This window comes from Sus scrofa, chromosome 4, assembly GCF_000003025.6.
Source record: "Sus scrofa isolate TJ Tabasco breed Duroc chromosome 4, Sscrofa11.1, whole genome shotgun sequence".
Lineage (NCBI taxonomy): Eukaryota > Metazoa > Chordata > Mammalia > Artiodactyla > Suidae > Sus > Sus scrofa.
In genome coordinates, this window is record NC_010446.5 from 92,169,841 (window position 1) to 92,182,575 (window position 12,735).

The 12,735-nt window shown below is 52.1% G+C and overlaps 1 protein-coding gene across 2 annotated transcripts in view; it reads right to left on the reverse strand.

Annotated features, from left to right (window-relative positions):
• KIRREL (kin of IRRE like (Drosophila)) overlaps window positions 4,057–12,735 on the reverse strand; it is a 116,991-nt gene continuing 108,312 nt past the window's right edge. For both annotated transcript variants that reach the window (XM_003125691.5, XM_013996914.2), the window contains exons 11-15: window positions 12,019–12,217; window positions 10,512–10,619; window positions 10,203–10,342; window positions 9,755–9,832; window positions 4,057–9,513 (exon numbers count right to left, since the gene is read on the reverse strand). In XM_003125691.5, coding sequence (XP_003125739.2) covers window positions 9,037–9,513; window positions 9,755–9,832; window positions 10,203–10,342; window positions 10,512–10,619; window positions 12,019–12,217 — 1,002 coding nt within the window. In that variant the 3' untranslated portion in view covers window positions 4,057–9,036. The remainder of the gene's footprint in view (window positions 9,514–9,754; window positions 9,833–10,202; window positions 10,343–10,511; window positions 10,620–12,018; window positions 12,218–12,735) is intronic.

The following is a 12,735-nucleotide window of genomic DNA, read 5'->3' on the forward strand; positions in this document are numbered from 1 at the left end:
ATCTGAAGCTTTGTTCTCTTTCTTGCCCCGTCTCTGTTTTGCTCAGAATTGAGGAATACCAAAGAAAAGAGGGAATTGAAACTGAAGAGCAGGACCCTGCAGGACCCTCCTGGGTACATAAGCCTTCACCTGTCCCATTTCTTGTTGTTGTTTGTTGCACCTCGGCATGTGGAATTTCCCGGGCCAGGGACCGAACCCTGGCCTCAGCAGTGACCCAAGCTGCTGCAGTCACAATGCCAGATCCTTAACCTGCTGCACTATAAGAGAACATCCCCCAGTTTCTTATTTGTAGAAAAAAGCTTTCATTGTCTAGGCCTTCTCTGAGTTCCAAAGAACAGACTCAAGAAGTTACTAATTAGGGATGTGAGGGAATCTAGAAGCAAGGAAAAGTAGTCAAGAAAAAAGAGCTCAGTGATAAAACAGAGTCCTAGTTCCTCCTCGAGAGATATACTGACAATGTGATGCCTACCTTTCAGCTGTTCTGCAGGAACTAAGACCCCCATCCAGGTGGAGGATGGTGACTACATGTTTGACTACAAGCAAGTAGACCCAGATTGTTTGGGACCAGAGGCTGATGATTAAGATTCCTGAAGCATCACCCTCTTACCTCACCACCAACCAATCAGAAGAAAGTCATGCCTCCTGAACCCCTCAGCCCAAATGTTGCCTTTAAAAAACCTTATACCTCGGAGTTCTCTTTGTAGCTCAGCTCCATAATGAACCCGACTAGCATCTATGAGGATGCTGGCTTGATCCCTGGCCTCACTCAGGGGGTTAAGGATCTGGCGTTGCAGTGAGCTGTGGTATAGGTCACAGATGCAGTTTGGATCCCACACTGCTATGGCTGTGGGATAGGCCAGCAGCAGCAGCTCTGATTCAACCCCTAGCCGGGGAACTTCCATATGGCGAGAGTGTGGCCCTAAAAACAAACAAACAGGAGTTCCCGTTGAGGCTCAGTGGTTAACGAATCCAACTAGGAACCATGAGGTTGCGGGTTCGATCCCTGGCCTCGCTCAGTGGGTTAAAGATCCGGCGTTGCCATGAGCTGTGGTGTAGGTTGCAGACGTGGCTCAGACCCTGCATTGCTGTGGCTGTGGTCTAGGCCGGTGGCTACAGCTCCAATTAGACCCCTAGTCTGGGAACCTCCATATGCTGCGGGTGTGGCCCTAGAAAAGGCAAAAAGACAAAACAAAAACAAACAAACAAACAAAAACACCTTATACCTCAGCCAGTCAGGAAGATGGATTTGAGACAAAACTATGTCTCCCATCTTCTTGGTTGGCACCCTCTTGATCAAAAAACCTTTCTCTGCTCCAACCCCAGTGTTTTGGTTCGTTGGCTTCCCTGCACTTTGGGCACACAAACTTGGGTTCAACAAGTGTCATATGGTGCCCTATACAGGTCACACACTTGTCCCAAATGTCTGCTGACACTGGGCTGGGCTCTGGGGAGGCCGAGAGGGATAAAATGCATCCAAGCAGATTCCCAGCCCAGGAGACACGCCAGTTAACATGGCTAGGCCTAATAGAATTCACCTGGGCCTTCATGTTTTCACAAACTTGCTTCTTATTTATTTACGTATTTATTTATTTTGCTTTTCCAGGGCCACACGTGTGGCATATGGAAGTTCCCAGGCTAGTGATCAAATCAGAGCTGTAGCTGCTGGCCTACGCCACAGCCATAGCAATGCCAGATCTGAGCCATGTCTGTAACCTATACCGCTGCTCTTGGCAACTCCGGATCCTTAACCCAGTGAGCAAGGCCAGGGATGGATCCGCAGCCTCATGGGTACTAGTCAGATTTGTTACCACTGAATCGCAATGGGGGCTCCTCCTTTATTTTATTTTATGTATATATGTATGTACGTATTTTTTCTGTGTGTGTCTTTTTATGGCCATACCTGTGGCATATGGTGGTTCCCAGGCTAGGGGTTGAACTTGAGCTCTAGCTGCTGGCCTACACCTCAGCCACAGCAACAGCAGATCCAACTGTGTCTGTGACCCACACCACAGCTCATGGCAATGCTTGATCCCTAATCCACTGAGACAGGCCAGGAATCGAACCTGCATCCTGTTGGATACTAGTCAGATTAGTTTCTGCTGAGCCACGATGGCAACCCCCTTTATGTATGTATTTTAATGAGAGTTGCAATGTTTATTTCAGGTTGTCTCTCTTTCTTTTTTTTTTTTTTTTTGCCACACCCATAGAATGTGTAAGTTCCCGGGCCAGGGACTGAACTTGCCCCGCACCAGCTACCTAGGCCAGCAGAGAACTTCCTTATTTATTTATTTTAAAAAAAATTCTTGGAGTTCCTGTCGTGGCTCAGTGGTCAACAACTCTTGACTAGCATCCCTGAGGTTGCAGGTTCAATCCCTGGCCTCACTCAGTGGATTAAGGATCTGGCATTGCTGTGGTGTAGGTTGAGTTGCTGTGGCTGTAGTGCAGGCCAGCAGCTACAGCTCTGATTCAAGCCCTAACCTGGGAACCTCCATATGCCTCGGGTGAGGCCCTAAAAAGAAAAACAAACAAACAAACAAAAAACTCTTCAGTTTGCTTCTGGATCCCAGCTATCATGTCATGTTTTACCTGTACCCATTCAAATGTCCTGGCTGTATCCTCGAGGATCGAGGCTCACCTTCTCCGGGAGCTTCTCACTCCCATCCAGGTTGGATTCTCCTTGGGCTCCCTAAAGGATCTTGGTACAGGACATACTCCCAACTGCAGTCCCCTCTGTGTCCTGCCTCTCCCTCCGTGGTTGCTCTAGGCTGTGACCTCCAAACTTCTTGGAAATGGGTTGCATTATCTCTCAAGTATTTTTTTCAGCTCTCACATCCCTCTGTCAGTCTTTGTGTCCTGTGTCCCTTGTGTGCAAAAAGTCTACTGTGGACCGTTTTTAGTTTGTTAATTGACTGAGGGAAACAATAAACCCTTGTATTTCCCTAGTGATTGATAGCTTTTTAAAACATTATCTGAAAACATTTTTCCCCCTTAGTTATCCTCAAACACTCTTGTGAAAAGAGCAAAGTAAAATCCTTGCAAATTCTACCAAACTCGGAGAATTTAGAATTTCTCAGTAGGATGGCCTTTGTGAGTACGTATGGCTGTATATCTGTTTTCTCAACATATTTCACTATAAATTCAGAAGGTTGGCAACCTGGGAACTTTGCTTTGTATCTAAGCCACTGCATTTTATTTTAGGCCATGCTCATGGCATGCAGAAGTTCCCTGTACCAGGGATCCAACCCACGCCACAGCAGTGGCAATGACAAAGCTGGATCCTTAAGCTGATGAGCCACCAGGGAACTCCTAAACCACTGCATTTTAAATAAATGAAATCAGGAGTTCCCATGATGGCACAGCAGAAACGAATCCGACTAGGAACCATGAGGTTGCAGGTTCGATCCCTGGCCTCGTTCAGTGGGTTAAGGATCCGGTGCTGCCACGAACTGTGGTGTAGTCCACAGACGTGGCTCAGATCTGGCATTGCTGTGGCTGTGGTGTAGGCCAGCAGCTACAGGCTCTGATTTGACCCCTAGCCTGGGAATCTCCATATGCTGTGGGTGCGGCCCTCAAAGACAAAATTAAAATTAAAAAAATACATATATATATATATAAATAAATGAAATCAGCCCTGTTCGCCATCATCCTCCCCAACCTTTTGGGATCTGGATCCCAGATTCAGTCTCCCCCTTTCTTATCCCTATAATCAGATTTGGCACAGAACACTTGGATGCTGTGTTCCAAAAGCATGGAGCCTCTGGCTATTTGTCCCTGAACTGCCATGATTGGCCTCAGGCTCCTGCAACAGTCACAAACTGATGAATAAAATGTGTTTGCCCCATGGCCTGCAGGTGACACGCATATAGAGACTCTGCAATCTCAATCCAAAAATCTAGCTTTTCCTTCAGTCTAGATCATTTCACCCCAAAACAGGCAAGCTTGTAACTTGCACTGCTCACGCATTAAATAACACAAACCACGGTACTTTTTAAAACATTTATATTTATATATATAAAAAAATTAAATATATATAATATATAGTGTGTTTGAGACTAAAAATATAGTACATAATATTTAAAAAAAAGGAAAATGAAAAAAGGCAGAATAGGAAAAGGTGTGAGGGACACACAGATACACATTGCTAAAAATCTACGATGGTCTGTCCTAACAAAAATAATATTTTTTTTCTCTTCTCTTAATTATCATCCATGGATCCGTTTATTATTGGGATCTGGGTGGAGAAAAGTCAGCTGGAGCCAGAAATGAAGGTTGTAATCCCAAGAGCAGTGTGATAGCATAGGTGACCGTGGGATGCCCTGGGCTGCTTTCTGGGGTGACTGGAGGCAGCCATATCTTCCGGGTCACCATTGCTGGTTAAGACGGTGTCAGGAGTTTGACTGTATTGGCAACCTGGCCGCTCTCTCCCAAGTTAGGGGTACTCCCAGGGGGCAGCCTCTGAAGATCTCCAGAAGTGACTAGAAGAACCCATGCCTGCCAACAGTTGCAAAGGCCAGTGGTTCGGGCCATCCCAAAGCTCGGGTTAGGAGACACGAGGTTGGCAGGAATGAGTGATAGCTCTATGCAAGTGGAGTTATTATTATCATCATTATTATTATTTTCAAGGGCAGGCTTGTACCAGAACTGCCCAGTATGGCCTGTGACTTCTGCGCAGCAATGATCTCTCCAGGGACAGGGCCTGGAGCTCCCTCACAGTGATGTAAAAAGAATGGGATTCTGTCCCCCTCCCCCTCCCCCGCCTCCCGAATTCAGAAGCCTCCCAACCACATCTTTCCATCCTCTCCACCAGCCCAGAGATGGAACGTCAGGCCCCAGCTGATGGAAGTGAGGCCAATGCCTTTCAGAAAGAGGCTGGCCTCCAGGAAAGGAGGAAGTACCATGGGGGGTTAAGGGGAAGCAGGGAGAAGGGAAGGGGATATTTAAATGCTAATTTTATAGCTTCATCACAAAAATAGATGCCTTCCCAATTACATCCCTTGGTCTGTGCACTTCAGGGTTCCGTTACTGTTTTATCACCTCCTCGCTGGTCCCACCAGGGTTGGAAGCCTTTTGGATGCCTTTCAGGGGACTCCATCGACATGCTGAAGGGCCTGTGGAGGCACAGAGCAGCGAACCTGGCCCAGGACACACAGCCCTACACGGGTGGAGAAGCCAGGGTTTCCGAGGCAGTGGGGACAGAACTGCCCTCACAGCGAAGTGTAAGGCAGTGATGGAGCCACTCACTTCAGTCCAACGGGGGTTTTGGCTGTCACGTGGTTTTCTCCAAACCCAAGAGGCCCAATATTGTTATGAACATGGGTCAAGTACAGTGAGAGATCATCTGATTCCATTTGAAGGAGCCCAGGGCTTGTGGCTCCTGACAGCGCACTGCCCAGTTAATGAGAGGGCACCAGGGCAAGAGAGACTCCAGGGCAGTATGCTCCACCCTGGTAAAGCAGAAAAGGCCACCCTCGAAATTAGGAGGAAAGCACCTGCGGGGACAGGATGACAGCACAATGCCTGGAGACAGGGGGATCAAACTGACCTCTTTCATCCCCAGCAAGACATCTGTGAGCGTCTACTACTGCTCCCATCCCTGTCCGCTTTCCTTTCTGATCCACTGGAGTTTTGCTTCATGCAAACTCAGTGGTCAGACATGGACAGATCTGGGATTTATGATGCGGGCTGGGCCCTCCTAACGGAAGACTGTGGGTTACCCAGAATCACAAGAACCTCTTCAAGATCCTGCCCTTATATCAAAACCTGCTGGACCCTCTCTTCCCTCTTCCGACCTGCTCTGGAAGAGGAAGGTCAGCTGTGCACATGCCTTGCCCTCTGGCTCAAGACACCTCAGCCTGCAGCCTTGCTCAGTAAGTGCGGTCTGCTATCCTTGGTCACGGGAATGTTTCTGGGGGTTGGGGTGGAGGGTGGCTGCCTATTTCTCACCAGAGAAGATTGCCGGAACCCTGGGTGTACAGTGAAGGAAAGCATGCTTTGCCCTGGCCAGAGGCATCTTGCAACACCGTCAGGGTTCTGAGTGGTCACAATGACCAAAGGACAACGCTGCATCCATTTCAGTGAGGTTTAGGGCATGCTTTTTGTTGCTGTTTAGAAGCAAGGGATTTTCTAGTGGAAATTCATTCGTAACCCCTCTAACAAGCCCACAGTGAAATTTCAAGACAAAAACCTTTCGACTCCTTCACCTGCTCAGTCACTGTTCCCAAACTCTTGCCAGGAATGGCAGGCCCCTCCGCCTCATCAAATGAAAACAGCAAGAGCAATGTAGCTGGGGGTTTATGCAAGCCCTCCCCCTCATCTTAAAGACCAGAACATAGCGGGCAATCAATGTAAAGAGCTTAGGCCAAGGTCACTCAGTAAATGGCAGCTTCAGAGCTGGGTCCCTCGTCTCCTGGCCCCGTGCTCTTCCCACCAGGACTAGAATGTCCAAGGCGGTCAGGATCAAATTGACCACAGCAAGTGCTGAGGCACCATGCTGGAGGACTCCAGCCTTAGATCACAACCCTCCATGCTCACTTCCACTCTCCAGAAAAGCAATTCCATCCACTGGCTTCACAGGTTGGTCCCAATTCAGATTCTGATCAACCCAGACTGCGGTGTGTTGCCGAGGACACAGACGGCCTTGATTGCTAATGTCTCCTTGTAGGCTTGATACCCAGGACACCCCAGGTAATGTGTTAAGCAACAGAGAACAGGGAGGTAGCCCAGTATCAGGCTTCTGAAACCAGCCCTCCCTGCAGTATCGGCTGAGTTACCTCATGACCTCAGGGCCTCCTCCTCTCCAACATCTTGACAGCATGGACCCAGCACTAAAACCAAAAAGGAGGAAACAAGAGGATATGGCCAAACCCCAAGCAAAAATAAAGGTTTTTCTGGAATATTCCTGTTTAAAAAGCCAACATCTTTAGACTTTAATGGTTTAGATTACCCATGGCTTCTATGAAAATCAAAATATGCATGAATTTGCACAGGAACCTGCATCTCGCACAGACCTTGTCACTGAGCTCACAGAAAAGAACTCCGCAAGGAGTCAGCTTCCAGGGGTAGGGATGGATGAGGGCCAGGAGTCTGTATGATGCCTCCAGAAGGGGTAGTCCACGGCACCTGCCCCTGCTGAAATGCTCGAGGACGCAGACAGCCTGAGAGGCTGGAAACCGGAGCTACTTACTTCCTGGCTATTAGCTGGTCCTTATCAGAGTGGGGATGGAAGAAACGTCACCCCACAGACCCATCCGCAAAGGTGGTGATAACCCGTGGCTGATGAGCATGTAACTCATTAAAGCAAACATGACTAATGGATGGTGACCACGAGAAAGGGCAAAGAGCATTCTGGGAATTGCAACGGTGGCAGCGCCACGCTTGGGGAACGGCAAATCCTGCTTTTTGGGGCGGGGAGGCTGGGGCTGGGGAGTGACTTTTCTTTGGAGCGCCGGTTCTCTTTGGTCAGGTGGCTGCTGAGGATGTGGAATGCGCATGCGGGCGTGGGTGTGTGGGGCGGGGACGACGGTGGGCGTGGGGGCTGCGCCTGCTTGCAATGCCCTTCCACATTATCTTTCCCCATCACCTTTTCCTCTTACCAGGTTCCTTTCCTCTCCAAGCCCCCTCACCCTTCTGTCCCTTAAACTTTGCAAACTTGACAGTGATTTGGGGCTCACAGTACCGGCTCCCTGTACAGCCACCCACACAGGGCCGGTCGGCCAAAGCTGGACACTCAAGGCACTGAAAGTGGAAGAAGGAATCTGATTGGTCCATGAGAAAAAAAAAGAAAAAAAGACACTTAACAAACCAAAACCTGTCTAAGAGAACACCTCCCTTGCCCCTGGAAAGTGGCCTCTCGAACCAGCTGTTGGGCCCGAGGGTAGGAGAGGGGAGCTGGACAGCCAGGCCCCCTCCCTGTCCTATCAGAGCCCATTGGGTGACAGGTCTCACCACCTGAATGTTTAAAAATGGATTCAAAGTGCTTACAGATTGAAAGAGTCATGGAAGGTACTGGGAATCTGGTGAAGGGGTGCCCCCTTTCCTTTCCACTGGGACTTAGATTTGGGTAGGGGATGCCCTACAATTTCTTCCTCTTTTCCCCCCACAATGAGGTTTTTATTGTTTTCTGTTGTCTTTGAAAAATAGCCTATAGCACCTCCATCCTCACCACCCCCACTCCCCAGGTAGGCTCAAGAGTTAAAGCCAGGAAGTGGGGCAGACTGGGGAGGGGGGTGCCTGGGTGGGCTCCCTCTAGCCTGGGCTCTGGAAACTGCTATGTAGCACACAGCCGTGCTGCTGGTGAATCGGGACATGGTTCCTGATCTTTCTTTCTCCACCATGACCCCCTGACTCATCTGGCTGGCCCAGCACAGAGAAGGAAAGGGGACAGCACTATGGGAGGTACCTGGATCTTTCTGCAGGTGGACAGACAGGTGTCCACAGTGGGCCACCAGGATGACTGGCATTTAATCCCAGCTGAATGAGAGCCAGATCTGAACTCGGGGTCAGGGCCACAATCAGTCCAAGGCCCCTCCTGCAGTCCCGAGGAGGGAGAGATGCACCCCATGCAGAAGACAGGAGGACTGGCCAGGCTGCCCCGTTTCCATCTCTCTGTGCCAGAGCCACCCACCCTCCTTCATGTCCCCTGGGTCAAAGTCCGCTCATCCCCACATGACCCCACCCTGTCCACTCACAGGAGACCAGAGGGGTGGGATAGAAAGGGAATGCTGCAAGTGCCCCCTCTGCTCTAGGCACCCTCCACTCTCCCTGTCCCCATGCTGGGTCCAGGCGAGAGTGCAGGTCCGAAGAGACACATCCTCCCGAAGAAGAGGGAAGGGCAGGCCCGGGAGGCTGGGGCATGCACAGAGCACCATCCTCGGGGATGGGGTGTTTCCGGGAGACCTGCTCCCCGTCTGCCATGGTGGGAGGAGGAAGGCCGGTCCAGGACGGGGAGCAACAACAAGCGATGCCCCTGAATATCAGGGAACAGCTGTGAGAGCCTTCTCCTCTGCCCCGCAGAGACGCCCCGGCCAGGCTCTGGCCCTACACGTGAGTCTGCATGCGCTGCTGGAACCTCTGGCCGTAGTCCGAGTGCTGGGAGGTGTAGGAGAAGCGCGTGGCTGTGGCGTACTTGCCAATGGGGTCATAGGCCTCATACGGGGTCCGCTCCAGGCCGGAGGGCGGGGCCTGGGGGTAGCCCAGTCGGTAGGTGGGGTACCCTGCTGCCCCGGGGAAGGGGTGGGAATTGAACTTCTCATAGTTCTCGTAGGACAGCTGGCTGGTGGTGTCGGTGCCAGCTGGGGCAGCAGGACCAGGGGGTGTGGGCTCGGGGCCGTAGTCAGAGGCGGGGGCCCGGCTGTAGGTGTTGAGCTGGGCATAGCCGCTGGAGTGGGAGAGGCGGGAGGAGGGGCGGCCGTCGAAGCGGGCAGGGCCGGGGGCACGATAGTCGGCATAGAGCACTGCCCTGGAAGACGGGCGGTCTTCGTGGGCACGCACGTTGTAGTAGCCGTTGGTAGGGTCCTGAAGGACAACGAGAGAAGAGGATGGGGGTGGGGTGGCACGCTCAAGTCTTATCATGGTCCCCTGGGCCACCTTCTCTGGCTCTGCCCTGGATTCTCAGCCAATAGCATTCCACCTCCTCGGTTCCCTCAATATACCTGCTGACCCTTCCTCCTGGAACCTGCTGGCACCTCCGCCCTGCCAGCTCTCAGAGCCCCCATTCCCACGGGCTTCATGTGTCGGCCCCTCCCAGCTTTCTCACCTTCATCTCGTACTCCTCCCGGGTGTCGATGGTGTCACAGCGCAGGTCCTGCTTCAGGTCCACGTCATCCTTGAAGGACTGCGGAGCAGCAGGATGGAGCAGCAGGAATCAGACATCCTGCTCTCGCTCCCCCTTGTCCACCCCATCCCCATCCCCAGAGGCCACCTGCTAAGGGAAGGGTCTGGGGTCACGGGCCGACTTGAATTCTGTGTCCTTTCCTAGCAGAGGCTCTAGGGTGTGATGAGAAGAGGCTAGGGACCTGGGTTCTAGCACCAACCGTGTCACTAACAAAGACAGTGAGTGAGAGCCTGTGGGGTGGGGTGGGAGAGCAGGACCAAGATAGGTGGACTAAAAGAGCACAGAGTGACAGTGGTTATTGGAGAGCTGGGGTGGGACCAGACCCAAGAGTGTGAAGAGGCGGGTGGGCCAGGGAGGGAAGGACCCTCACCGAGTAGATGGCCTTCATGACTCGGGTTGCCGTGGAGACGCTGGCAGTATCGTCCTCCCGGTCAGAATGCATGGTGAGCGGCTCCCGGTTCACTGTCTCCACCTTGATGTCCAGCTTCCTCAAGGTCACATCCTTGCGACCTAGGACAGGGGGAGAGCCTGAATATTTCCTGCCAGCCTTTGCTTCTGGACCCACCTGGCCTGGGAAGCACAGTGCCCAACCCCCTCACCCCTCCCAGGCACTGCCTGTTGGACGCCGCTGGGCAGGGGATGGAGCGGGGGCTGTGGCCTGCGCTGGACCCATACTTACTGCCTTTGCGGCGCCGGTAAAGGAAGAAGACCAAGGCGATGAAGAAGAAGATGAGCAGGATGCCCGCGCCAATGGTGGCCCCGGCGATGATGCCCACAGGTAACACCTCTTCACATGAGGGAAGGAAAAGGGGAGGGGTGAGGATGGGGTCACTCAGGGCATCACTTCGGGGCAACCCCAGCCACACTCCAAGCATCCCTGGATTGTACAGGGTTAGACTTCAGCTGAGCTGTGTTCAATTTAAGTCAAGGTGGGATGTGAGAGGAAGTCTGCGTCGTGTTTGGGTTTAGACCTGAGCTTCACCTTCCTCAGAGTTGGAATCATCTTGACCGTGGCTTTGATGGTCCATCTGTCTCTCTCTTGCAGCCCACCTGCCTGTGAGGCTCGTCTCTCCTTTCTTTCCTGGGCTGGGCTCTCGTCTGAGGTTGGCTGTCCCCAAACTCTCCCATCTACCATCTGTGTTGCAACCTCTTTCACCACCTTCCCCACCCCTGTCATTGTGTCCACTCCACCTGCACTACCCTCCCAGGGCTCAACAGTTCTGGTTAGTTCCACGCCCCAGAGAGGAGAACGATCCAGGAATCCTGCCTCCAGCTTTCTTTCCCATTCCTGGCTGTCCTGGATGGACCAGATCCTTGTGTAAGGTTCTCCCCCTCCAGAAAGCCTTCCTGCAGAGCCTGCCTTACTCTTGTCTACTCTGTTCTCCCCCGTCACCCCCTTGCTCTTGCTGGTACCCTCAACTAAGACAGAGGGGGTCCCCCATCTTACATCAAATGGCTAGTTCTGAAAACACAACAAACCAAAAAAACCCAACAAGCTCTTTTATCCTCCTCATCAGACTTGGGAACTTCCAAAAAAAGTCAGAGGAATGCCTTGAAGAGCCCCCTTTTTTGGGAGGGGGGCACAACCATGGCATGCAGAAGTTCCTGGGCAAGTGCCACAACAGTAGCCAGAGCCACAGCAGTGACAATGCTGGATCTTTAACTGCTAGGCCACCAGGGAACTCCTTGAAGAGCCTTAAGGGAGGGCATGTGTGTCTCCTATCACACTAAGGGTTTGTGAAGAGGTGGGGGAACCAAAACTTACTGGGTACCTATTATATGCCAGGTGTGCAACGAATACCCTCTCGTTTAATCCTCACCCCGACCCACTGAGGTAGGGGAGTGTTCCTCCCCATTCAGAGATCACTTCTTTCTTCTCCATCTGAGGCGATCTGCTACCACTGTCATTCCTCCACTAGACTAAAATTCTTGGAGGGCAGGGACCATGTCTCATTCACCTCTTTCACTGCAGCCCCTAGCAGGGGACCTGGCACCAATTAGCAGATGCCGAAGAATTGTTTCAAAAAAAAAGCAAGTGGGTTTCCCAGCTGAGCACCAAGGCCAGGCGAGCTCTGGATGCGGGGAGGTGGGGGGTGACCCAAGATGGAGCTGTCCCTCCAGAGAGAAGAGGGAGCAGAGTCCCCAGGTTTCCCTGTGCCCTGGCTACAGGCCAGCACTGCTGTCACCTCGCTCTTCCAGCTGGATGATGGCCGTGCCCGGGCCGAAGCTGTTCCAGGCAGTGCAGTTGTAGTGGGTCTGGAAGTCGGCCTCCATGACGTTGTTGATGGTGAGTGTGGACAGGACCCCGCTGCCTGAGTTGGTCCTCTCCACCGTGTAGCGTTCCAGGGTCCCCACCTCCAGGAAGTTCTCCTTCCAGGCCCATGCCTGGGGTGGGGAGGGAGGAAGGGATGAGGAAGAGGCAGGTGGTGGAAACAGCAGACCCACCCTTAAGGCATCATTGCATCCTCACCCCGCCTGCCCTGGGTGCCCTTAAGCCCAGCCCCACACTCACCCTCAACAAGCCACACCCACTGCCTCAAACCCAGACATCAAACCCTCAGTTTAGGAAAAGCAGTAGCTTTTTCCACACATGCCTGAGACATGTGCCAGGACCATTCAGATATGCCTAGGGACACTCTTCACATGCAGATTCCTATGTCTTATCTCCTAAATATGACTCTGCAGGGCAGAGGCCCAGGAATCTCTATTCTTTGTTGTTGGGCTTGCTATTCCTTGGAATAGCGACTTTATTTGGAAAGCCAGCAGACTGGTAAGATGGTAGACTCGTGTCCCAAAGAACCATCTTTCCGCAGTTAGAATTCAAGCTTCCTTGGGAGTTCTTATCGTGGTGTAGTGGTAATGAACTCGACTAGTATACACGAGGATTTGGGTTCAATCCCTAG